The sequence below is a fragment of the Rhinolophus ferrumequinum genome, chromosome 10, assembly GCF_004115265.2.
Source record: "Rhinolophus ferrumequinum isolate MPI-CBG mRhiFer1 chromosome 10, mRhiFer1_v1.p, whole genome shotgun sequence".
NCBI lineage: Eukaryota > Metazoa > Chordata > Mammalia > Chiroptera > Rhinolophidae > Rhinolophus > Rhinolophus ferrumequinum.
This window is the reverse complement of record NC_046293.1, coordinates 39,686,962-39,714,485: the sequence shown is the minus strand read 5'-3', so window position 1 is coordinate 39,714,485 and position 27,524 is coordinate 39,686,962. Positions and strand designations below refer to the sequence as shown.

General features: G+C 36.9%; 1 protein-coding gene across 1 annotated transcript in view; it reads left to right on the top strand.

Annotated features, from left to right (window-relative positions):
* The window catches only part of OVCH1 (ovochymase 1), a 64,133-nt gene that overhangs the window by 14,564 nt on the left and 22,045 nt on the right, over positions 1-27,524 (top strand). Inside the window, exons 10-21 of the mRNA XM_033117659.1 lie at positions 501-641; positions 746-876; positions 1,619-1,712; positions 2,831-2,959; positions 4,474-4,548; positions 5,506-5,686; positions 10,797-10,869; positions 11,305-11,500; positions 13,744-13,895; positions 20,541-20,697; positions 20,997-21,092; positions 24,434-24,658. Coding sequence (XP_032973550.1) covers positions 501-641; positions 746-876; positions 1,619-1,712; positions 2,831-2,959; positions 4,474-4,548; positions 5,506-5,686; positions 10,797-10,869; positions 11,305-11,500; positions 13,744-13,895; positions 20,541-20,697; positions 20,997-21,092; positions 24,434-24,658 — 1,650 coding nt within the window. The remainder of the gene's footprint in view (positions 1-500; positions 642-745; positions 877-1,618; positions 1,713-2,830; positions 2,960-4,473; positions 4,549-5,505; positions 5,687-10,796; positions 10,870-11,304; positions 11,501-13,743; positions 13,896-20,540; positions 20,698-20,996; positions 21,093-24,433; positions 24,659-27,524) is intronic.

The window sequence follows — 27,524 nt, the reverse complement described above, 5'->3', positions numbered from 1 at the left end:
TGCTTCAGGCCTGCTATTTACCCAATGATCATTCCTTCAACCAATCATTTGTTAAAAGTCAACTGTGTACCAGAAATCATATCAGGTCCTGGACACATATGGAATAAAAGCAGTCTGTTCTCTAATGAATTTGCAGTTTGCTGAGGTAACGAAAGATGTACCACAAAGCAGGAAATGATGTAGAATAGAAAATGTGCTGTGGCAATTCAGAAAAGGTAGCTCTAATTTCTATTGGGTGTCTGGGAAGGTTTCTGGGCGGACTGGACATTGAGTTAGGCCTTGAAGGATGAGTAGAATTTGGATATGGAAGATTAGGTATGAGAAAGTGAATGGAATATAAAATCATGGAAGCAGAAAGTGTAGAATGATTAAAGGGGCCACTGAATAGTTTGGGGTGTTTAGAACAGAATTCATGGAAGATCATATTAGGAAAACAAACATGTATATGTTTACTTCCATAATTTTTTAGTAATATTATTCCAATTCCTTTTTCTTTTAAGGTAAATTCTGTGGAGATATATTGCCCTCACCATTGCTGACAGAGACCAATGAGGCGACAGTTACATTTGTTTCTGATACAGAAAATAGTGGCAGCGGCTTTGACCTTACCTTTACTGCTGTACAGAAGAACTCAGAAGCAGGTATTTCAGATATATCAATTCCATGCTGTTTTTCTTTGATTTGGGAGTGAAGAAGGGAGAATGCCTTTGGCCATTCATTTGGGATTTCCCCGACACTTCCATAGGTTCAGGTTGTGGGAGTGTGGCTGTGTTAGTGGAAGAAGGGACGATTCACTCTGCCAGTTACCCTGACTTGTATCCCAGCAATGTAAGGTGTCATTGGTTCATTCATGCTCCAGAGAAACACATTATAAAGGTAAGCAACAAAGGAAGCTCTTTACTTCATTGAGAACTTAGCTGTGTTAGTTAAGCAGAACTTACTTCACCTGGACTATGGAATTGCCATCATGACTGGGAATTCTATTTGCCTTCTTTTTTTTAACCTTAAAGAGGATCTATGTGTGTGGTTTTGAAAAGGTTCAGCAATTTAAAAGAGAACACAATGAAAAGTATGCTTCGTTCTCATCCAACTCCCATCCTATTTCCTGGTGACCAACACTGATAACTTTCTAGGTCATCCCTCGAGAGATATTCTGAGCATTTACAAAAATGTACTAGTATGCATTTATATTGTATAGCAATGCATATCCTACTTAAAAATATCTCAAAGATTTTTCCAAATGAGTGCACAGAACTCTTTTTAACCGCTACATAAAACTATATTGTGTGATGTCCCATAATTTCTTAAACCAATTTCCGATTAGCAGACAGTTGGTGAGTTTCCAGTCTGCCCATACTGGCAATGCTTTTACCACTGCTTTTGGACACACGTGGGTGAATAGAATGACCAGAAGTGGACTTGCTTCTGGGTCAAATGGTTTATGCCTTTAAACCTCATAGTCAGTTGCCAAATTGCCCCCAAAGAGGCTGCAATTATTTACACTTCTGCCAATGGAATATGAGGGAGTTACTGAGAGCCTTTTAATTTGTAGAGGGAAACTTTTAAAGTTTATCTCTTCCTTCACCACTCCTCCGGTTTCATGTTTATAATTGTACAGCTGGCATTTGAGGACTTCACTACTGAATTTAACCAAAACTGTATTTATGACGCTGTTGTGATTTATGGTGACTCCGAAGAGGCACATGAATTAGGTGGGTCACATTCTGTCCTTTAAACTTAATCTGAAAAGCGTGAGACTAACTGGAGTAGTTGCGGCATTGGCTGGGTTCCTTGGGTTCTCAGAGGTAAAGTGGGAATATGAATTTCTTATATTGGAAACTCACGATGCCATAAAACTTTAGCTTTAAAACCCATCAGCCAACAGTGGATTCACTCTGCCACTTACCCTGATTTTATCCTGCCAGTAAAGTTTTTAGTAGAAACATGCAAAATTTTAACAATTTTTCAGAATATTTAGAAGGTGAAAAGGAAATCCCAGGGAAAAAGGAAAATGGTAACAATGAGTACATTTTTGGCAGTTATTTAAAGTACATTTTTAAACTTCCTTCTTTTCGGTATTAATCCCTTTTCTGTGGTAATCCATTTCTGATCTTTTTATTTTTATGCCCAAGAAAAGTAATGAGCAAAAAGGGTAATCAAAAGCTATCATTTCTAATTGAGTCTTAAAAATTAATATTTTGAACTGAATCTTCTAATATGCTTTCAAATTTGGACCTATCAGTTTGCTAAGTATAAAAAATTTTCCCTTCTAGCTATATAGCCACTTTTAACACCTAGTACTAGCTGTCCCTTAGCTAGGTGTTAGTGTGGGTTGGAGACCAGAAATGTAGGTAGAAGTTCAGAATGTTTATTTGGATGTTTAGGGCAGGTGAGTGGAAGCACAGTCCCCGGATCCAGCAGAACTGGACCTGTATAGAGAGGGGTTTAGGCCAAGCAGATTTCAGGGGTCCCTATTCACATATGGTGTAACCACTTTCTGTTTGAAAGGAATACCAACTTTGGGATGTTTTCTGTAACTTGCCTCTTCTCGTTGTCTCCAAATTAACAATCCATTGGGGTTTCTTTGCATACTAAAAATCAGATGTCTTTACCCTATCAATGTTTTTTTTTTCCCCTGTGAAAACTTATAAATTATTATCTTGAAAATAGTGTTTCCTTCCCACATGAAGTAAAAGGGTGTGACTACAAACCAAAGGTAAAGAAAAACAAAGTTGCTGGAAAATAATTAATCGGATGATGTTTTACCTCTGTTTTCTTATTTTTAAACATTTTTATAACCATAAATCAAACTTTTCTAAAACTTTTGCAGCTAAACTTTGTGGAATCTTTAATCCTGCTCCAATATTCAGTCCTGGTAACGTGATGGTGATTCATTTCAAAAGTGATGGTGAAAATAACTTCCGAGGCTTCAAGGCTAGATTTACCTTTCTGCCCTCAGGTCAGCATAAACACTTGTGCAATAGTGATTTTTGCTTATGTAAACAGTTCCGGAGAAGATAATTTAGCCATGTTCACCTAAATATAGGGTGCTTGAATCACCTGAGTGGCAAAATAAAAATTCAAATTCCTGGGCCCACCCCGAAAGATTTAGATTCTGTAGATATGGAATGGGGCCCAGGAATCTGCGCTTTCTCAAGCACCTCAGATGAAGCCAAGAAACTACATCTAGATGATCAAAAAATATTCTGAGCACCTTATGTTAAAAGTAGATAATCCAGATTAGAGAATGTGATTCAGAAATGAGATTGACTGCCTTTGTTTTGGGATGTTTGAAGCTTTTGAAAGACAAATAGGTTTCTAGGCATTCTAGAAGATAAAGTTGGTTTTACTCAGTCAAAGAGAATATCATCTACCAAGACCCCAATGTGAAAAGAGAATGGATGATGTACAAAAACCACAGATAATTCAACATCGTTTGACTTTTGGGGGGATGATGGAAAAGGCAAGAGTTGGATGAAAATGAACATAGGGCATTACATTTTAAATATTAGAGTAATAGGATAGCTAGCTAGCATTTATTGATTACTTGCTCTGTACCAGGTATAGACTACGAACTTCACATGCATTATCACATTTAATCCTCCTTAAAAACCTAAGTAGTTTGTACACAACTCCGCTTTTCACAGGTGAGGAACAGAGTTTTAGAGAGGTACGTTTCCTGAAGATGCATAACTGGCAGAGAATTAGAGAGCCAGAATTCCAACCGTGGTGGTAATGTGGAAGATGGATAGGGAGGATATGGGTGAACTTACATGCAAGGAGAGTGGTGAGGAAGTCATTGTATTTAAGAATTTATTCTAGATGCATTGCTTCATTAGATATGTTGGGGGGAGGGGTATATGAAGGAGAAATGTTCTAGCATGATTTTCAGAATTCTAGCTTGTGTGTTTAGATGGATGGTGGAGCTACTAAATGACACAGAGAAACATAATGACACCATGTTGACTGTTAAAATCGACTGGTTCCACCTGAGACATGTGGCTTTTTTTTATCAACTTGTGGGAGATCTAGATGAAGATATCTAGCAGTGCTAGATCTTAGAATTCAGGAAAGAAAGAGATTTAGATTGAGGAGAAAAATTTGGAAGTCATATATATGTAAATGAATAAAAATAGGTTTATAAACAATACCTTGTGGAATATCTTTCAGGCTGAAGAATAGGATCCTGAAAAAAAGACAGATTGAGACAAGTTATCCTTAGATACATCAAGAAAACTAAGAGAATAATTTCATGGAGCCAAGGAAGAAAGCAATGCTTGAAGGGGTCAGATACAACAGGGATATTAAGAGATATACAACAGATCATATCCGTGGGATCGGGCATTTAGCATTTGAAAGGTCGAGTTAATGAGATCAACCGTAGAGTGGTTTTCTAATTGACCAGGTTAAGCAAGTAGGGTTAGCTAGTGTAAGCTACTCTAAATTATCTTCAATGAAAATTTTTATTCATAGACTCTTTAAACAAAATTGGATCAACGTCACCTCCCAAAACCAATCCTGTGTCTTCTTCAAAAGCTGTTCCCTATGGTGAGTTGATGGCCATGTGGTTACTATCTATTTAATCTCCTTTCTTCTTTCACTAGGTGTCTGTTTCGAAAGTCTCATCTTACACTGATATAACTCCACAGTGAAGAAGAATTAGTTTTATGATTAGGACCGTGAAACTTCCAGAATCCTGTTTGGGTTTGCAAATAAACCAATAAGTAGAGAGAAAAAGAAATAAGCTTTATGAGACGAAGAAAGGGGGCACAGAGGGCAATCCTTTATCCTCATCTATTCCTGGGCAAACTTAATATTTAAAATATCTTTCTAGACTCTGTATTTAATATGATTATGCATTTTGAGGGAAAGAAGGGAAAAGTGTTTTGTTTTTGTCTTTTAACACGAACTAGCAACTTTTAACTTACTTATAATTTGCAGTATTTTGTTAAATATCATGATTTTTCATTATTCTGTGTGCATTTACTAAATATGCTCCGGTTGATGGGCTCTAATATTGTAGAAAATTGTACAGGGAGCTTGAAGAGGCAAAAAAACCTGCCTTTTATACGTTGGAGCCAGAGAAGGCTCCGTGGAGAAGGTAGACGTGAGCTGAGTCCCAGCAGTATTTCAGACAAGAGAATAGCATTTGAATGTCTGAGCGAATTCAGCATGTTTGAGGATTTGTGAATAGATTCATGCAGTGAGAAAGAAATGAAACAAGAACATATAATGAACAACCTTGTATGCTCTGCTGACAAAATTTTCTTACTAGAATATAAGTTCCATATAATATAAATTCCAATATAATTGCTTAGCAGTCTCACCTGAGCAATCTTTTAAAATCAGATTCCCCAGAGGTGGGTCTTGGGACGTTATATCTTTATAAAGCTCATCTGATGTTTGGGAATTACTATTGTCCACTATGGCAAGCCATTAGGGGAGAAGTGTGTTTCTTAATTATTTCAGTTGTATAAGTCATTAGTTTCATCTTCTTTACCGTAGGTGTCTGTGGCATCCCTCCGTTTAGTCCCCAGTGGCTTTCCAGAAGAATTGCAGGAGGGGAAGAAGCCTGCCCTCACTGTTGGCCGTGGCAAGTGGGTTTGAGATTTCTAGGCAATCACCAGTGTGGAGGTGCCATCGTCAACGCAAACTGGGTTGTGACTGCAGCCCATTGTGTGCAAGCGTGAGTGAAACTGATGGTACTTTACTAATGTGTTTATGGACCGTAACTAGGACATAATATCATTGTATAACTGCTAAAACCATCCACATTCATTCCTTTCAGTGTTTCATCTACATAGCCATTTAGCTTCTATTTAAAAGTATCAGTGAGGAAAGTTATTCAAGTCCTGAAATTGCTCCTCCCCTTTGTGGGAATCTGATGATTATATTGGGCCCAAGTATGCTTATCTGTAGCAGAAAATTATTGGTCAAAATTAACTGTAGTTACATAAAAGAACTAAGTCTGTTTCTTCTTTCACATAACAGTACTTCCTATTCTTGAAGATCCTTCTGACATTGCCTCTTAATTTAATCTTTAAGATAAAGGTTCGTTGTTCTATTGTTTGTCAGTGATTCCAGATGCCTCACCATACAATGTACCTTCCTCTGGACTGGTGTATTGTTGTTCCTCTTAAAATATAGTTCACAACAGTAGAGAGCACAATATTTAATCCACCACTTTGACCACTGGACCTAGGGAACTGAAATATTTTGGTTACCTGTTTCAATTGTGGATTGTCATTTTGCAATTGTGGATGATGTCACAATATGAAAGAATGCGTATAATATATATGTAATTTAAAGAACAATAACTATACGTTTGTGCCCCTACCACCAGTTTAGGAAGGATCTTTTTACTTACTTTTCAAGACCCCTTTGTGCCCCTCCCAAGAAGTAAACACTGAGCTGAATTTTGCATTCATAATTCCTTTGCTTTCTAAAAAAAAATTTGGTTTTAATATCTCTAAATCCTTAAAACCAGTATATTGTTTGGGTTGTCTTGGTTTTGAGATTAACATAAAATAATTATAGTTTATATTCTTCTGATTTGCTTTCATCCTCACCACATGTTCTGTAGATTAAGCCATGGGGTGTAACTATAATTCATTCATTTTCTCTCCTACGTAATTAAGTCAATCACTTGTGGGTAGGTTCTGGACACTGTATTTCTAAATATTCCCCAGAGGATTCCAATGTACAGTCAAGGTCAAGAACCACTCCCCATCTCTGACCAATCTTGACCGCTCCACTGCTTGCTCACAGTGGGCCAGTCCTGTTCCTCAGACATGCTGAGCTTGTTCCTGGCTCAAGGTCTTTGTAGATACTGTTCCCACAGCCTTTCAGGATACCACATTACATTTCGTTTTCTCGCCTCCTTAAGCTCCTTTTAGCTTTAAGTGTCACAGACTTTCCTTGTTTTTGATAACCTTGACAATTTTGAGGAATACTTATCTGGTATTTTGTAGAGTGACCCTCAATTTGATTTGGTCTGATATTTTCCTCATGGTTATATTGGGATTATGGATTTGGAGGAGGAAGACCACAGAGCCCACATGCCATTCTTATCACATCATATCAAAGGTACATGTTATCAACATAACTTATCACTGGTGATGTTAACCTTGATTACTGGCCAAGGTAGTGTTTGCTAGGTTTCTCCACTGGAAAGTTACATTTTCCCCTTTTCCATTCTTAACTCTTTGGAAGTAAGTCACTAAGGGGAGCCCACACTCAAGGTGTTGGATGTGAAGCTCTGCCTTCTTGAGTGGGGGGTATCTATGTCAATTCTTTGAAATTCTTCTGTATGGGAGATTTGTCTTTTCTCTTCAATTTGTTTATTTATTAAATCATTTCTTTATGTCAGTATAGACTCAGGAATATTTATCATATAATGCTACATATTGTTGCTCAAATTATTTTAGGTTTCACCATTGTGAGCTTTTTCAGGGCTGTTTCTTGTCTATTTGACATGCCCCCATCATTTTGTGACACTACAAGACACTCCAGGCTCAACTTATATTAATATATTCCCTGCTCAGTCCCAGAGTCAGCCATTTCCCCAAGGAACCCTGATTTACTTTGTTGGAGAATAGTATGAGAAATCAAGATCTGGGCACTGGGTATACTAGGTGCGACTACGATTTTAGTCTAGTAAACTTCTAGGCTCTCTCAACTGGCAGAACTAGAAAATATAGGAATACATACTAACCGATTTATATAAACATGAGCTAAACATGAGTTCACATAGATGTTTCCAACTCAATCCAGTACTACATTCTAGGCCTCCTCCATAGCCTTGGAGAAGCCTATTTTATAAGAATTTTATCAAAGTGCATTTTTATGTATTATGGAAAAGAAGCTTAATAGTAGCTGATTAATTAGTGAAAATTGATGTATTGGAAAAGACAAATATTAGTATTGATGCCACAGGGACAGAAGAAACTTTGACAGACTCGCTTGTCAAATAGTATAGTCTTTTCTTGAATGTATGTGATGGATCATGACACCTTACAGCAAGATGTAGACCATAGCAAAACTATTATTCCCAAGGTGAATATTCAACTTGGTGAGTCACTAGAGATTAATAAACACAATCATTGTAAATGTTTGTGAACTATTCCAGTTAACCACAAAAATAATTTGTATGCAATTCTGTTAGTGACTGTTCTTGATTTCTTTCTTAAAAAATTATTATTGTGAAAAAAGACAGTTATAAAAGTTATCAAGTAAAGAAAGTTACCGATATCAAATCTAAACTACCCTATCCATTTCACTAATCCATCCTTCTTATATGTTAAATAATCAATATTAAGATTGTTTTAATGATCTGATTTTCCATTAATATTTATACACATGCATATATTTAATAGTATTGTATGTATCACATCTATTATTTCATAACTTTTGGCACATAACATTGTGCCTTATATTTATACTGATATGAAAAATGTCTGTGTGCTTCATTTTTTCTTTAACTCATCATAGTTGCCTAGCTTATTTGACCAGAGAAATGTCTTTTTGAAGCTGTTCCTTGAAGTGTATGGATTTTAACACCAGAAGTGTTTGATATGCTGGTATAACAAAAGTGGTGTGTTCCACCCATTCCTGCCTTTGTGAGAACTCTTCAGCAGATTCCTTCGGGGATTTGTTTCTCCCCTCCTTATGATGACGATCAACCCTATAAACACCCGGGGCTCTACCCTCCATTGAAGGGAACTTCTGAGTATCCAGATCAATTGAAAAAGAAAATTTGCTATGTGGAATGAGCCAGTTGGGGAGCTATACAAAATCTGGGAGCTGAAATAGACATCGTTTTTGCTGAAGGTCATCAGGGGCCAGGCTGGCTGACATGGTTGGGTAGGGCTTCAAAGACAATAAATAAGGACAACTGGCAGCAACATTGTACCACCTCCCACATAGCTTCCCTCACACTGGTTACCCTTCATATTAGTTCTTATACTTGAGCATACAGCAGGATCACCTGAAGAGTTTCTGATTCTTTAAGAATATTCTTAAAGAGAATTTGTATTTCTATTAAGTCCCCTGGTAATGTTGTTCCACACTTTGGGAGAACCTGGTGTTCTCCTCTTGCTAACTCCACATTGGTCTTTGGGCTCATAAGGAATTTTAAACATACTTTAGGGGACCAAACTCACTTTGCAATTATACATTGGAATCTTTCTGTCTCAAACTAAATCAGCAGGTTTTTTTTCTATTTCAGCCACTTTTTTTCTGTAATTCAGTAGTGACTGTCTCTTTGCCCATAGCAGTGACTCGTGTTCCACTGTTGGATTGGGGATAAGACCCTAAAAACATAACAAATGAGATTTGATTGTGGACAAGTGTGAATAAAGGGTGGGAAAATTTATCAAGTGATACCTTGAGTTATTATGCCACTATTGGAAAAATCTCAGACTATGTTTCTTCATAAAATGTATGTTGCTCTGCCATAAGCTTTTTATACGTTGTTCTCTACCAACTTAAAGGACATTTGATGGCTATACACATAAAATTTCACTAGAAATTAGTCTACGTTATCAACTCTACCATGATCTTTACCATTTAATTGTATTGTACACACTAGCCTCTATATAAAGAAGTAGAGTGACTTTAAGACAGAAGTGTCTTTACTATCAAGTAATAATTTAGAGGGTGACTTTGAAAATAAAGTTTAATCCTTCCATTAGAGTGCATGGCAGATAATAACAATGATAATGCCTACCGTTATGGAGTCATTACCATCTGCAAGGTACTTGCCAAGCACTTTACCTGAGTTAGCTCCCTTAATAAAGGCATATTGAAACACATGAATAAATCAGACTCATCATGCAAGGAATTGAAATGAGCATGGTTATGACTTGAAAGAAGATGCCTACGTGTATTAAGAAACTTCTCCTTTGAAAAATGTGTATTGAAAAATAATTTCATTACCTTTATTCTTCCTGAAGAAACACTTTTGAAAAATGAAAGACTCTCTAAACTGAAGTGAGAGAATATTTGTAGCAATTAAGGGACTGTTTCCTCAGATATTATTTTCAACTGGAGATCTTGACGTGGCCAATTAATGAATATTGATTCAAGCTATTTTTACATCTTTCTTTTACATATATCAAAAGTGTGCAAATTTTAAACTTATAGTTCGAAGAATTTTTCACAAAATGAGCACCCAGATGAAGAAACAAAATATTGCAAACACCCAACAGCCCCCTCTCACGCCTCTTCCAATCATCACCCCCCAAAAAGTGATCAGTGTCCTGATTTCTACCACCACACGTGAGTTTTGCCTAATCTTGAATTGCTAATCTCTTTTTAACCTCAGTGTCATCAATGATCATGATTTGATCAAAGCCAATTTGAGATACATTCCTGTAAGGTAATGTTTCCTGTAAGGTAAGCATCCTGTAAGGATGCTTTTAACAGTAAAACATAGACCAGACGCTACCTCATTTTGAACGTAGTTTTTGTTTCATGTATTCTTAATATCACTGTGAGATTAAAATAAGCCATACTTTTTTTTTTCTTCTCATCATACAAATAGCCTTTGATGATATTTGGAAAGGGCTCCGAAGTCATTTTATGACCAAAAGAAGGGGGCAAAATACACATGGAAGAACTCCTCAGGTAGATCAGGAAGCACAGTATGCCTTCTCTGGTGGGAGATCACACAAAGGTGCCACACAAGGGACTGGGTGGCACCTGGCTGACTGAGCAGTGCATGTTGGTAGGACCAGAGGGAGTTAGCCAAATGGTGAACGAGGTCACTGCATGGCCAACTTTTGTTCTTTCTTTAGGAAAAATAATCCACTCTTCTGGACTGTTGTTGCTGGGGATCATGACAGAACCCTGAAAGAATCAAGCGAGCAGGTGACAAATGTCTTTAAAGGTCATTTTACCTCTACGTTAAGTGTTGTCACATGCCAGAGAATTCCTTTAGCTAAACTATGTAACTAGATATTCAACTCCTAGTGCCCCTTTACATTTATAACTTATACCACTATTTAAAGGCACAATTGGAGATTACATTTTTCATCGGAGAATTAGGGGAAGTTAATGAGGAAGTACAAATTCAGGTCCATGTGCGCAGGTACAGATAGGCTGGTTTCTCCAGGACTGCCAGTCCTCAGAAAGTGGACTGGAAATTACGGACACGAATTACCCTTTGGAATTTAATACGAAGTCATCTTCATTGTTGACGTATGGAAATGCAGCGATTGAAGCTTTATTTTTGGACTATTATGCAAGGAAGTAGTTTGACTCATTGACTTAGTCTTGTAATTCTCTTGCTTGCCACTGATACAGGTGAGACGGACAAAGCGTATCGTGGTGCATGAAGACTTTGATAGCCTGAGCTACGACTCCGACATCGCTCTAATGCAGCTGAGCTCTCCTCTGGAGTTCAACTCTGCGGTGAGGCCAGTGTGTCTCCCACACGGCAGGGACCCTCTGTTTTCCTCTGAGATCTGTGCTGTGACTGGATGGGGAAGCATTCGTGAAGGTAAACATTCTACCTTTGCAAAAACACTACGGCAGGTTGTTCATTTAAAAAATTTGTCATGGAAAGGATATCCGGTATTGTTTGTTTTAGCCTTTCTTCCTTCCAAAAGATATTAGATTGGTGCAAAAGTTATTGCGGTTTAAAAGGTTAAAAATAATTGCAAAAACTGCAATTACTTTTGCACCAACCGAATAGAAACCATGTTTAGTTTAGTTGTAATAGGTGATCAAATTAACGAATGGGCTGTTTTATATTTTTCTTTTAGTGTGACCAATTATAAGTAGGTTAGATTGGTAAAGGGCCAGATAATAAGTTTTTAGGCTTTGCAGGCCATATGGTCTCTGTCACAACTTCTCAATTCTGCCATTGTAGCACAAAGCAACCATAGACAATGTGTAACAGAATGGATGTAGGTGTGTTCCAGTACAACTTCCTTCATGAAATTTAAATTTCATGTAATATTCATGTGTCACAAAATATTATTCTTTGGATTTTTTCAACGATTTAAAAATGTACAAACCTTTATTAATTCCTGGATTGTACTACAGTACAGGCCAGGGAATGGGGGGGAGGGGTAGTGGTGTGCTGGCACCCCTGCTGGCTGTGATATGCTAACTCTTTGGCTCAGTCATAGAGCCTTTAAAGCCATCGCGAAATATATATATATATTTTTTTTTTCCAGGATTTTTAAAAATATGCTTTCTTTCTTTTTTTTTTTCATTAAAGTTTATTGGGATGACAATTGTTAGTAAAGTTATATAGCTTTCAGGTGTACAATTCTGTATTACATCATCTATAAATCACATTGTGTTTGCCATAGTGAAATATTGAAAGAGCTGAATGGGTTGATGCTTGTGTTTTACTTCTTTTCAAGATCATTTTCTTTTACATTTTCCTTCTGTTTCTATGCCACTTATTTGGAATCCGTGAGCTTGAAGGAGAGGGGATTTATCTCTACACAGAGTGCTCATGTTCACATCCTACTGTACCACCTGCAGCCAAATTGCATTTCGTAACCACCATTTGAGGATATTTTATCCTCCCCATTTTGCAAATGAAGAGGTTATGGCCCGAAGCTTAAAGTAACTTATTAATATCCCATGACTAATAAATATCAGAGCTAGGATTTAAAATCAGCCGTGTCTCAGCTGGTAACCCTTGAATGGCTTTTTCTTATACCTAGAATACAACTGGAACTCCAAGCCTGGCTTGGTATCTATTAGGTTGGTGAAAAGTAATTGCGGTTTTTGCAATTATTTTTAACCTTTGAAACCGCAATTACTTTTGCACCAACCTATATGTGAGTTCACATCCGCTTACCTCTCCAACTTCCTTTCCTCCATTCGTCCCTTTCAGGCACCGTGGTCTTCTTTCTTTCTCTGAAACACCAAACTTGTTCTGCTCTCTGCAGCTCTGCACTTTGTTTTCTTCTACGTGGAACACTCTCGTTCTAGTCTCACAGCTGCCTCCTCATCATTCCATTCTCCACGCGAAGGTCACTCCCCTCCTCAGACCACGTTGCTGCAGCGGGACTGTACCTTCCATCACTTTCTGCGCTACACACTTAATCATCTCATCGTACATAAACATTCTTGACATTATTTTATACCATCATTTTCTACGTCTCCCCTGTTAGAATGAACCTCTTGGAGGCAGATCTCTGTCTAAGTGACCACTCTCTCCCCAGGGCTGGAAGTGTACCTAGCACAGAGGAAACATTCAGTAAATCACTATTGACTGAGTGGCTGCAAAGCCCTGGAATAACTGTGCCCATTCCCTAACACCTTCAACCTCCACCAACTCCGTTACCACCAGACAACTGAGAGGTGCTTACAGTCCTAGGAAAGACGAATCCTTTCTTTTAACCTCAATCTTGATTTTGAGACATCATGGTAAGCAACACTGATGGAGATGGTCCCTGAAAAGAAGTGTTTAAATACATTAAATAACTTATGTATTAGATTAATACATTAAAAAGAGTACAAGATTTAGAGTCAGATCAAGGCTGGAATCCTAGTTTAGTCCTATAGGTGCTTTGAGATCAAATGTTCACAGCGCTGGCTTTTTCATGTGCGGTCACTGATAGCCCACCTTACAATGTTGGGAATTTGTTAGATTGGAGCGAAGGGATTTATAAATATGATAAATGTTGGTGCAGAGCAAGTCTGAACTTAAATATCTATTGTTAACATAACTTCTTGCTTCATTATTGTACTCTCTTTCTGAATCTGTTTCTTAATTAGGTGGTGGGCTGGCACGTCGCTTGCAGCAGATTCAAGTGCCTGTGTTAGAAAGAGAGACCTGTGAACACACTTACTATTCTGCTCACCCAGGAGGGATCACAGAGAAGATGATTTGTGCTGGCTTTGCAGTGACTGGAGGGAATTTCCATCAGGTAAGACAATTACGATTTTCCATCAGGTGAGACAATTTCCATCAGGTGAGACAACTATGATTTTGCTGAGGAGGGTAGAAAGTCATCACTGCTACAGATTCTCCACAGATGGGGAGACCACCCTCAAAACCACAGACGGCCGTCTGAGCCTGAGCCTCAGAGCATCAGGCATATCCCCTCATCCGAAGGTCAGTAGGACAGCAGGAAGAGTGAGTTACTTTATCCACAATTGCTGAGATGGCAGGCAATGCGTGGCAGCAGCCGACAACCGAAAGAGCAGGTGGGTACATAGAGGAAACGTAGAAGTAGGAGATGAAAGCACCACTAAACTGGGCTGCAGATGGGAAGATATCTTCAGCTATATTAAAGGCTTTGGGAAAAGAAGAATGAAGAAATAAGGATTTTAAATTAGTATGTCCTGTTAATGACTTTTATTGCATATCCTATTTATGACTTTTATTGAGTTTTATTGCTTTAAATTGTTGCTAATCTCCAGTGTCTTCACACCTACTTTTCCACCACAGATGAAAATAATCATGAGGAAAATGAGAACTTTTGGAAAAATGATTTTTATGTGCAGTGGAAAACAAACCATACAGCAATAGTTTAATTTCAGTGATATTATAGAGGCACAGAGCTGTATAGATGTATTCGCACTGGGCAAGCATATTACTAGCAAGTTCAGAATCACCTAAGAAAAAGATAGAATATGGACGAACGGATTGCAAACTCCAGTTTTAATATTCACAAAGCCATCTGAGGAATGTGACTGTAGATATACAACCAAAAAGGGTTTCGAACACTCTGCAGCCCACCTTCAGTACCTAGTCTGGATTTGAGCAGCCCACCTAAGGGAAAGTTGTGGTCTTCAGGGCAGACATACTTCTCCAGATTTGGCATTTCATCCAGGCCTAGAGTAGAGGGAAAGAAGGGTGAATCTCTACTCTTCACTGCTTCTTGATGGTTCTCCCACCCCACTCAATCAAGAAACATGAACCAACGGATGTCACCTCTCTGGGGAGAAAACCTGGATATAAGTCCTTCCATGTGAAAACAGAGGGAGAGAAGGAAGGAGGTCACTTCTTAAATATATTGCACTTACACCCCAAGCACTACTCAAATTCCGTTATATGTTGCATATCTTAATTTGCATTCCCCAGAAGCAGACCCAATGACAAGGACTCAATTGCCATGGCCTGTTTAGGAAGTACAAATATCACCAGTGGGAAAATGAGGAGGAAGTGCAGGGAAGGGAACGCTGCCAATCGAGGATGTACCATTAAGCCAGCTACCACAGGGAGGGCCTGAGCCTAATCCTGCAGCAAAAGTCTGGCAGTGACGCAAAACACACTGAGAATGTTTATACCCTGTGAGGGGTGAGGGAGCTGGGATATTTATACACTGTTTCCCCAATGTCATAGTTCAGAGGGAGCGCGTCCTACTTCTGGCCTGCTTCCTGGGTTAGGTGGAAGGATGGAAGGAAGCTCTCAGGCGCAGAGCCAGGATGTAGAGTGGAAGATGTAAAGGATATAAGATGGGCACTACTACAACTGCCAGAAAACATAAATGCTATAAAAATCAAATAGAAAAGTACTCTGAAGTAATGTGTTCATTCTCCCCCTTTTGAGGGGTGGTTTTCCTCTCTGCTTTGAGTCAAGGAACTGACAAATGGCTCTGCTGTCACTGTCACATTTGACAGCATCTAACATTAAGGGAAGACCTTAATCTGTATCACGAGAATAAAGAAGAAGTAGGAGGGGAATTAGTTTCATGTTAGCAGTGACACAAATATTGTGATTTCCATTGGCTTACTTCAGCTCCATCCAACGGTCACTTTGGCGGCAGCGCGACCAAATTTACAGCCAACATGATGGTAGAAAAATAGGGAGTTGAGATTCTGACGAAGAAACATGGCTAGCTTTCTTTTACAAATTACCAAAAGGGTGAGTTCAGAAACTTGCTTTAATAAAATGGAGTCTAATATTTCTATCTGGTAATTGATTTCTACCCTCCTGTGTATGCTCAGAGGTAATGGACCTGCTAATGTAAGTTCTCATTCATCCAGGAAAAGTGAAAATAAGAATGTCGGACTGCAGAGACGTGGGAGTTTCAGATATGCGATGTAGAATCCTATGGTTCTTTGCTCACAAAGATTTTGGATTTTTTTAAAATGTCAAGTTCTTTGACCTACAAAGTGATCTCTGTCATAACAGAGTGATGTAGGTCCTGTTCCTGCTGACTTTTCCAGTCGATTGCATGCTTCTCTCCTCTTGCTTACTGTGTTTCAGCCATATGGATTGTCTTCTGACCTCCCAACCTGCCACATATTTGCCCAACTTGGTGACTTAGCCCAGATAGCAATTCTGCATAAAATGCTATTCCTCCAGGTTTTTGAAAAATATGGCTCTTTCTCATCCTTCACGTGTCAGCTTAAATGTTATTGAAACTGCATACACATACACGTACCTGTGAGTATACATACACATATCTACCCATATAATCTACGTTTCGCTCTGAATATTTCCTTTACAGCTATTATCACCTTCTAATTTGTTTTTTGTCGGTCTTGCTCAGAATGCCTAGCTCACAATAGGCACTGAATAATTTTTTAAATAATTAAGAAATACCATTTGTTTATTGAATACCATATGGTAGGCCTTATGATAAAAGGCCTAGCAATAAAAGATAAATTAGACAGGCGTTTTCTGTATCATGGGATGTTTGTAATTGCCTAAAAATGTTCTAGATTGGGTTTGTGTTAGTACTGAGTGAATGAGAGATTTAAAAGAAAACAAATCTGACTTGCCTCATAAGACCATTTTCAAACTGAAAGGGGGTCTTAAGTATAATCTTATTTTATGTGGGGAAAAAAATAGACCCAGAGTAAATGCTAATTGTTTTACATTACAGACTAGGGAATCTATCTTCTTATCCCCGATTTAGGATCTATTCTGTGACATTCTTCATATAATCTAAATAGGTATATCAACTGTGTCATCAGCTCAGTTTATTTTATAAGAAGACATATTAAAAATTTAGTTTAGTCCTAAATACATTTGTATCAAAAAGGGGGGCTGATTAAAAATCAGAAAGGCTTTCTTAAAAAATGCAAATCCTGTGTTTTAATGCTTGAGGGTTTTTTTCCGCTTTATTGAGATATAATTGACATATGTAACATTGTGTAAGTTCAAGATGCACAATTAATGATTTGAAACACTTAGATATTGTGAAATGCTCACCACAGTAAGGTTATATAACACCTCCATCAACTCACATAATTATCATTTCTTGCGCTGAGAATATTTAAGATCTTATCTTTTAAAATATTCAAGTGTATAACATTTTTAACTATAGTCACCATGTTGTATATTAGATTCCCAGAACTTGTTAATTTTTTTGACTAGAGGTTTGACCAACATCTCCCTATTTCCCCACCCCCAACCCCTGGTAACAATCATTCTACTCTCTGTTTCTGTGAGTTCAGCTTTTTCAGATTTCACATATAAGTGATATCATACAATATTTGTCTTTTGCTGTCTGACTTTTCACTTAGCATCGTGTCCTCAAAGACCATCCATGTTGTCTCAAATAGCAGGATTCCCTTCTTTCTCATGGCTGAGTAATATTTTGTTGTATATATACCACATCTTTATCCATTTATCCTCTGGCAGAAAAATAGATTATTTCCATATATTGACTGTGTGAATAATGCTTCAATGAACACTGGAGTGCAGATATTTCTTTGATATGCTATTCTCATTTCCTTTGGATTCGTATCTAGAAGTCAGGTTGCTGAATCATATGGTAGTTCTACTTTTAAGTTTTTGAGGAACGTTCATACTGTTTTGTATAATGGCTGCACCAAGTTACATTCCCACAACAGTGCACAAAGATTCCTTTTCTCCACATCTTTGATACACTTTTTTATCTCTTGTCCTTTACATGGTAGCCATTCTAATAGGTATGAGATAATATCTCATTGTGGTTTTGATTTTCATTTCCCTCATGATTAAAGAGTTGAGAACCTTTTCATGTACCTATTGACCAACTGTGTGTATTCTCTGGAAAAATCTGTATTCAAGATTCTCTGCCCATTTGTAAATTGCATTTTTTTTATTATTGATTTGTATGAATTCTTTATATATTTTGGATATTAATCCTTTAACAGGTATATGGGTTTAAATATTTTCTCCCATTTCGTAGATTGCCTTTTCATTTTGTTGATTGTTTTTTTCTGATGGACAGAGCATTTTAGTTTGTTTGTTGTAGTCCCCCTTACTGATTCTTGCTTTTGTTGCTTGTGCTTTTGGTTTCACATTAAAAAAAGAAATTGTTGGCCAAGACCAATGTCAAGGAGCTTTCCTCCCTGTGTTTTCTTCTAGGAGTTATACAGTTTGACGTCTTATGTTTAAGTCTTTAATCCATTTCAAGTTAATTTTTGTGAGTGGTGTAAGATTGGGGTCCAGTTTACTTTTCTGCATGTTGTTATCCAGTTTTCCCAGCACCATTTATTGAAGAGACTATTCCCCATTGAGTTCTTTTTGCTCCGTTGCCAAATATTAGTTGACTAATATTTGTGAAGGTTTTTTCTTGGGCCCATGATTCTGTCCCATTGATCTGTGCGTTTATTTTTATGCCAATATCATACTGTGGATTTCTAATACATTTTGAAATCGGAAAATTTGATGATTTTATCTTTGTTCTTTCTCAGGATTATTTTGGCTATGTGGGGTCTAATGTGGTTCCATATGAATTTTAGGATTGTTTTTTCTATTTCTGTGAAAAATACCACTGGAATTTTGATATAAACTGTATTGATTCTATAGATGGCTTTGAGTAGTATGGACGCTTTAACAATATAAATTCTTCTGATCTGTGAACATGGGATATCTTTCCTATTATGTCTCTTTTTCAGTTTGTTTCATCAAAGTCTTACAGTTTTCAGTAGAGATCTTTCATCCTTGGTTAAATTTATTCCTAAGCATTTTATTATTTTTGATGCTGTTGTACATAGGATCATTTTCTTTATTTCTTTTTTTATATGTTTTGTTGTTAGTGTGTAGAGATCAACTGTTTTTTATATGTTCATTTTGTATCCTGATACTTTACTGTATTTTTTTATTAGTTCTGAAGTTTATTTTTTTTTCAGTGGAGTTTTTGGGATTTTCTATATATAAGATCATGTCATCTGCAAATAAAGACATTTCTATATATAAGATCATGTCATCTGCAAATAAAGACCTTTCTGATTTGAATGCCATTTTTTTTCTTATCTGATTGCCTTTGCTAGGACTTCCAGCACTATATTGAATAGCAATGGTGAAAGTGGGCACCCTTGTCTTGTTCCTGATCTTAGATAAGAATCTTTCAATCTTTCACTGTTAAGTACGATGTTAGCTGTGGGTTTGTTATATATGCCTTTTATTTTGTTGAGGTATGGTCTGTCTATATCCAATTTGTTGAGAGTTTTTATTATGAAAGGATGTTGCATTTTGTCAAAGCTTTTTCTGTATTAGTGATAATCTGATTTTTAACTTTCATTTTACAAATGTAATATATCACATTAGTCGGCATATGTTGAACCATTCTGGCATCACTGGAATAAATCTCACTTAATCATGGTGTATGATTCTTTTAATGTGCTATTGAATTCAGTTTGCTAATAAAGATACTCCTTGATTTATAATGGAATTACATCCTGATAAACCACGGTAAGTTGAAAATGTAGTCAAGTCAAAAATGCATTTAATACACTTAATGTACTAAATACCGTAGCTGAGCCTACATTACCAGAAGTGTGCTCTGAACACTTACTTCAGCCTACAGTTGGGCAAATTATCTCACTGCTACTCCCCAGCCTCACTAGAGAGAGTATCGTACTCATATTGCTAGCCCAGGAAAAGATCAAAGTTCAAAGAACAGTTTCTACTAAATGAATATTACTTTTGAACCATCATAAAGTTGAAAAATCATAAGTGAAACCATCTGATTTTCTGTTGCCTCATGATTCAGTCTTGGTAAGTTATATGCTTCTAGATCACATGCTCTGCTTAATGACAAGGCTGCATTCTGAGGCATCATTAACTGATTTTGTCTTTTTGCAAACATCTTAGACTGTACTTATACAAACCTAGATGGTATAGCCTACTACTGTAATTTTATGTGCTGTACTTTTATATGACTGGCAGCACCATGGATTTGTTTACACCAGAATCACCAGAAACACAAAGATAATGCTACTATATTAGGATGGCTACAGTCATTATGTGATAAGAATTTTTCAATTTCTTGATAATCTTATGGAGCCTCCATCGTATATGTGGTTCATCATTGACGGAAATGTCATCACGTCATCGTAAAAAACTATATTTCATCTAGGGTATTCAATTTTTGGTGTATAATTGTTCATAATAGTCTCTTATAACCTTTTGTATTTCTGTGGTATCAGTTGTAAATTCTCCTCATTGATTTGTAATTTTATTTACTTGAGTCTAAGTGTTCTAAGTTATATAAATTGACATAGAATAATCTTTTAGAATTAAAGAAATGTTTTATGAATAAGTTATTGGTTATTGCTGTTCCAAAATTGAAAACAGGGGCCCTGATTAAAGCAAATTGTTAGAACACATTTTCATGGTGTTTCAGGGAGACTCTGGTGGGCCATTAGTGTGTAGACATGAGAAAGATCCCTTTGTCCTCTACGGCATCGTCAGCTGGGGAGCTGGCTGTGCCCAGCCAAAGAAGCCGGGTGTATTTGCCAGAGTGAGTGTCTTCTTGGACTGGATCCAATCCAAAATCAAAGGTAAATACTTTTCAGATACTGTGGAAACAATACCTCTTTCTTTAGATTTCTGTCAACATTATGAAAAAGATCATAAAGTAGTATTTTGTTTATTTTAATTTTTAAACACGTTAAAGTGGACATTAAAATTCTCTTAAGGATAAGTTATTCCTTGGACAGACTTATGGTAAAACTGACTTTTCCTGAGGCTGTTTAAATCCTAGATTTGCATTCTCGTTTAACAAAAGCTTCTTTGGAACAGACTACATTTTGTCCTCAGGCTTTCATCTCTATTTTTAACATGTTCTCTCCAGATACAGATGCTGCTTCACTTCAGATAAATAATGAAAGGCAAACCTTAGCAAGGAAACAATTGCCACTGCCCACACCTTCAACAGACAGTGCCGCTGGGCCAGGTAATAGATACTCATGTTATCCCATCAATACAACTAGTAAGAATTTAGCAAAAAGCAGTGCATGTCTGGGTTTTCTTATTTTCTTCAGAAAACCATAAACTGTTTTTATTCTGGTTGGTAGTTTAAGGTAAAAGAGAGGAGAGTTGTTACTATGATTGGGGATCTTTTCTGTCCCATAGATACAGTAGTTATAGGTGGAAAAAAAAAAAGAGAGAGAGAAAGAAAAAAAAGAAAAGTGTTTTGTGGTTGTGAACAATCGCCTGAATTGTGGAGAGGTGCATAGAATTATTCTGACCTTTAAGCTATTTATTCCTACATGAACAAAAGTCCTTATACTTTCAGGTATCTTTCTAGGTAAAGACTGGATGTGAGATAACTAAGATCCGCATCATAGTGTCTCTCTTAATTCTCCTGCAGTTGTTCATGTGTTTCCTAATAGGATTTTGATTTTTAGTTAAAATTAAACCGCAGATGGAGAACTTGAAGTTTGTAATAGACTTATAGGGACGTGAAAGTTCTATGATATCGTCATTCTTGGTTTCCAAATGGTCAGGGTCTTTCCCTTTTCACCCATCTCTCCTCTCACATACACTCAACCCCGTAGACAACTAGGATGAGTTGGAGGAAAATTTAAAAGGATGTAAGAGAGAAGGGGTGGGGAATTGTTAAGTATGATAACTTCAGTAGAAGAAAGGGATGAGATCTAGTACCCAGATGGAGGGTGTAGTTGTGGACAGGAGCAAAGCACAGTTCATCCATAATTGCTGGATGGAAGGCAGAATCTTAGGCACTGACGCAGGTGTGTAGGTGGGAGTGGCGTGGGAGCTTCTAGCAGTTCTCTTTTAATTGCTTCCTTTTTCTCAGTAGATGAAATGAGGTTGTGGAAGAGGGTTTGTGAGTTTTAAGAGACAAATATGAAACAGTTCTCTAAAAAATCACAAAGGGCTTGGATGAAGAAAATATAGTAGGATTACTGAGCAGCACAAGAGCCTCTGAGATTAATGATCATAAATTTAGATGGAGACCAACCAGTTAGCTTAACTGTGTGTTTTCCTCTGAGGGATACCACATAGATGCAGAGCAGGTGGAGAATAGCTTCAATCAGAGTGGTTTTTCCCAAGTATGAGAGAGTATAAAGGAATTGAGAGTGTGTGTGAGGAAGGGATTAAAATGATGGATTATTGGAATTTAAACTAGGAAAAGAGTAAACCAGAATGAGAGATGAGTTACAGACAAGGGTAAAGTGATAAGATAGATGAATTACCAGTCTCAAAAGGTGGAAGTACTGTTGGAGGAAGCTCTGAAGACAGAAGGTTGTGGTTGGAGGCAGTGGTGCTTGAACCTGAGCTTATAGAAGGCTTGGGGTGTCTGCTAATGACCGGGTCGTTAGGGGCTGACCTGGTGGGTTGAGTGGTTGAGCTTATGTGAGGGAAAGTTGAGAAACAGAAGTTTCAATGCTGGAATCATCATCTATATGGCTACTGAAATCAGCAAGATTTAAGGGAGGAATAGTGTTGGAGAGAAGGTCTGCTAAAATCTAGAAACGAGAAGTAAGTCAGAAACCGGTTGTGGGTGGTATGGTCTGACAACACAAGAGTCAGAGTCAAAACAAGAATCAAAGAGTCATATTTAAATTAAAAGGAAATCTGGAATTGGGAATGAGATGGAGAGCAAAGTTAGGTCTAAGATGGTAAAACCTAATGATTTCAATGGTTTGAGTTAAATTAATAATTTCAATGAATGCCTAAGTAAGTTAATGCATGTAAAGCACTTGGAACAGGGATGACATGACCAATGAGAAGGGTCAATAAGTGGTGGTGATAGTGACTATCTAATGTATTCTTTGAACTGTCCCATTCAGGCTATTACAAAATGAACATTGTTAAAATGTAGAGAAGATGCATCTCATTTGTGTATGTTCAGGAATACTCATACATGCCAGAGAACTTTGAAAGTTGTACATGTGAAAGGGCATTGCTTTGTTGTAGTTCTATGGCTATTCTATGAAATGAAATGTTAGGTCTATGTCATATTTAACACCCACCCACTCCCACTACTTGCTTTTTACACAAGGGAATTAACAAATCTTAGCTATGTTTTTTTGTTGTTGTTTGTTTTTAATTTCTGAGATTGTTACCCCATTTATAAAAAACAGTGACTGGTTGGAAATCCATGACTTGACATGATTTGGCTCCTTTTCCCGGCAGATTTGTCATAGGGGATTCACGTGGAGAGGAAAAAAAGATTGGAAAGACATGTTGGGGCCAGACTCTGACAGACCTTGCAAGGTGCATTACTTAAGTTGCTTTGAGCAAGGAAATAATTTAATTTTGTTTCATACACTATTTCCAGATTAGAGGGCATGTTGGGTGAAGCCTAGGGACTGAGAAATCAGTTAGGTTACATTAAATTAAAGTAGACCTAATGAATATTGAAATTAGATCACAGTAGCTGTATAAATGAAAAGGAGGATTTGCAAAGAAATAACAGAGGATTAGGCAATGGAGTAGAATCCTGAATTCTTGTAGCATTTCATTGCCCTTCTGCCATTCTTCATCTCTAGTGTTCATAAAAATATATTTATGTTTGTGTCTCCTTGGTTAGATTATTAATTTCTGTATGGCAGAGCATATATAATAATTAATATATTAACTAAAACTTATACATTAAAATGTGTTAATTTGAATGCAGAGTATTTCAATAAGTAGTTGCTCAGAAAGTTTTTGTCAAGGGAATAAACATAGGGGAAGTAGGAAGAGTCAAGGATATAACTTGAAAAAGGAGAAGCTGATTGTGGGGTCAGTGGACCAGGAAGCTACTGGCATGTGAAGCTCTGCAGGTATCCCAGCAGATCCAAAGGTGCCCTTTGACTTAAGAGCAAGTCTAAGAAGTGAGAGGCATTTAAATGCATTCAGTAAATTCTTCTCTGGACCTCAGTCACAAACTCCATGAATATAATCATTTATCCCAGCAGGATAAATGCTCAGCGAAATGAGTGAAGATTTTAGGAACACATCTTCAGTTGCATCTCAAAGGAGGAAAGAAATGAAAACATGCTGGGAGTAGAGAATGCAATCCACTGTGCATTTTCTAGGAAATTTTAGAAATTCTGTTAAAAGTAGTTTTAAATAATTATGATTGAAATTCTATGTTACAACCTTATTTCAAGAAAATATGATGTATTAAATGGGATGATCTTTTTTACCCAAGAACTTGAAACTGATAGTAATAAAGTTTTACTTTTCTTTTTGTAACCCTACGTTTTTCAAGTTTGTGATAGAGCTTTATTTTACTTCGCTTTGTTTATGTTGGTTCCTGGGGCTGTGTGTTCTGAATTGCAGGCTGTTACTCTGAAAGGGAGCTAGAGGAGCCCAGAGGCTTCTTTTCAACTCCAAGATATCCACTGGATTACAGAGGAAAACTGGAATGTTCTTGGGTGCTCAGAGTTTCACCAAGCAGTATGGCAAAATTTACAGTTGAATACCTGTCACTCCCGGGGTCTCATTTGTGTCAAGATTCATTTCTGACTATTTGTGAAGAAAGTCACAGTGAAAGAAGGATGTCAGGTAATCTTTACTGGCATTTAAACTTTGTGCTGGGAGCCATTTTTGTAGAGGCAGCTTATGATCAAACTTGATAATAATAGCACCAAAATGTTGGTTCATGTAATAGGCATGACTATTTTTTATAGACAAACCTAATATTTTCAAAATTTTAATTTGCAAAACAGGTATACTAACGGTCAAGTGTGTGTGTTTGTATGTATGTGTATTCAGGAGACAAAAACAAAAATAACAAAAAAACCAGAGGGTCCAACTTCTTCAAACATACTAAAACCGTGGCAGAATGCCAGAAATGTGTATATGATAAAGGAGGAGTTAAGATGGTTACAAATCGGGCAGGGGCTAGAGATACTGAATTTTAAAATAAAACAAAATACATTAAAGTCTTTTAAAATAACAGAATTAAAAAGATTTGCTGACAGTATGCCAGCTATCATTTCATTTCTTGTACGGGCAAATCTGTTTTTGTTCAACAAAACAAACCTCGCACCTCTTGTTTGTATAGGGATAATACAGGCTTTTTGTCTCTCAATAAAGAGGGAAGTAAGAAGGTGTTGGAAATAATTTGGTTGATGGGGAAGCCTGGAAGGAAAATAAATATGTGTATATTACTGTGTGTATGGTACACATACATAGGCACATGCTTGATTCAGGAGTAAATGGAGGCCAGGAAAATTGCTTTGGAGGTGAGATTGTTTTTTTAGGATTACATTAAGATGAGAATTAAATCATTGATTTAAAAGGCACCAACATTTGTGTAGAGAATCTTTCTTTAAAAATACTATCTCATTTAGAGTTCTGAAAAAACTATTATTGTGTTTCCCCAAAAATAAGACCTAGCTGGACAATCAGTTCTAAAGCATCTTTTGGAGCAAAAATTAATATAAGACCCGGTCTTATTTTACTATAATATAAAACCCGGTCATATGATATGATATAATATAATATAATATAATATAATATAATATAATATAATATAATATAATATAATATAATACTGGGTCTTATATTAATTTTTGCTCCAAAAGATGCTTTAGAACTGATTGTCCAGCTAGGTCTTATTTTCAGGGAAACAGGGTAACTGCCTGTCCACTTTGCACATTTTCCCCTATAATCAGGATCACCTTCGCCGTCCACCCTCCTTGGTCTTCTCCTTGTAGCCGGGATAAAATCCAAACCCTAGCATGACCTTTCCTCTCTCTCTCCCCCAGCTCCTCATGCTCCAGGAACTTTCATTCTCACCTGAAGACCCTTGTCCCTCTACTCCCAGCTCTTCAAAGAGCTCCTTCTCATCCTTGTCCCCCACGTCCCACAAGTCTTGACTAGAATATCACCAGCTTAATGCGTGCTACCTTAATTGATATAAATTGCATCATCTCCTACCTGTGTACTTCATCGTGCCCTTAGCACTTACTGTCTCCTAACACGGTTTGATTTTTTTTTATATGTTTGTGATGCGTCTGTGTCTTCCCTTTTGAATGTGAGTTTCCTGAGGGATGAAACTTTTGTTTCCTCACTTCAGAATTCCCAGTACCTAGACTAGCACCTGACACATAGAAAGCCTTGAATGAATGAATGAATGAATGAATGGTCACTTCCTCAAAAAGGCCTTGTCGGTCTAAAGTGGCATCATTTATTCCATCCCACAACCATTTTCTATCATATTACACTCGTTATTTCATTTGTAGCTTTGGTCTCTATTTGAAATCTTCTTCATTTACCTGACTGAAATGAAAGCTTCATGAAAACAGGGATCTTGCTATTTTTCTCCCTCTGAAATCTCCCCAAATTAGGATAATGCCCAGAGACTCAGAACATTTTTTTCATGAATGGGTGCTGCCAAATTACTCTTCAGAAAGGCTAAAGGAGTTTTCGTTGCCATTAGTAACACGTGGGGGCCTCTTTCACCATGCCTATCACTTAATATATCAATTTAATAGGCATTTTTACTTTTTTAAAATCATTAATGGGAATAAATATTTTTTCACATATTGGTTAGCTATTTGTATTTGTTTATTTCTTGTCATTACCATCCATTTTTTTTGAGTATTTTTTATTGGTTTATAAAATCTTATATATATATAAAGATATTTTCCTTTGTCATAAGTTGCAAGTGCTCATTCACAGGTTGTAAGTTAGCTTTAAATTTTATTATATGTTGATGTAACATTTTAAAATTTGTTTAAATTTATCCATACATATCTCTGACCTTTGATTTATCTCATTGCTTTTATATTTAAAAATTCATTCATTCTGAATTCAGGAAAAAAATGTAATTAAAAATTACTTCTTTAATCCTGCTAAATGTTTTGTCTTACATTGTAAAGTGATGCTATACCTGCTTCTTTAAAAAATAAGTTCTTTTATTTCTAATTTATAGCACTCTATTATACACTAGATTCTCATATAGAAAGAAACATTTTCTGAGAAAACTTTCCTTTTTCATTATAACCTATTGCAAACCATGCTTGACTTTGTTGTGAACTAATTGGGGATCCACTGTAATTTTCCAACCTGGAGTTTCTTTGATTTGAAGTTGTCATCTTGAACCTTGTAGAATTGTTCCATCTCTTCAGATGATAACTAGCAGAACTGCAAGACTCTAATGGAAACATTACCTCTTACTCAAGTCAGATAACAACCTATACTGTAAAATGCTATCTTTTGCCCTGTGGAAGCCAGCAATTCATTCAAGAGCTGCATTCATTTCTGCTTGCTACAAATAAATACTTGATTATTCTTCAAGTAGTATTTCAACATTATTTACCCAAATATATTATGCCAGCTAATTTTTTTTTCCTGCTTGGATATGATCTCCCTTTCGTCCTCCCACAAGTATTTGTGGAGCACCTATGACAGGCCAGAGACT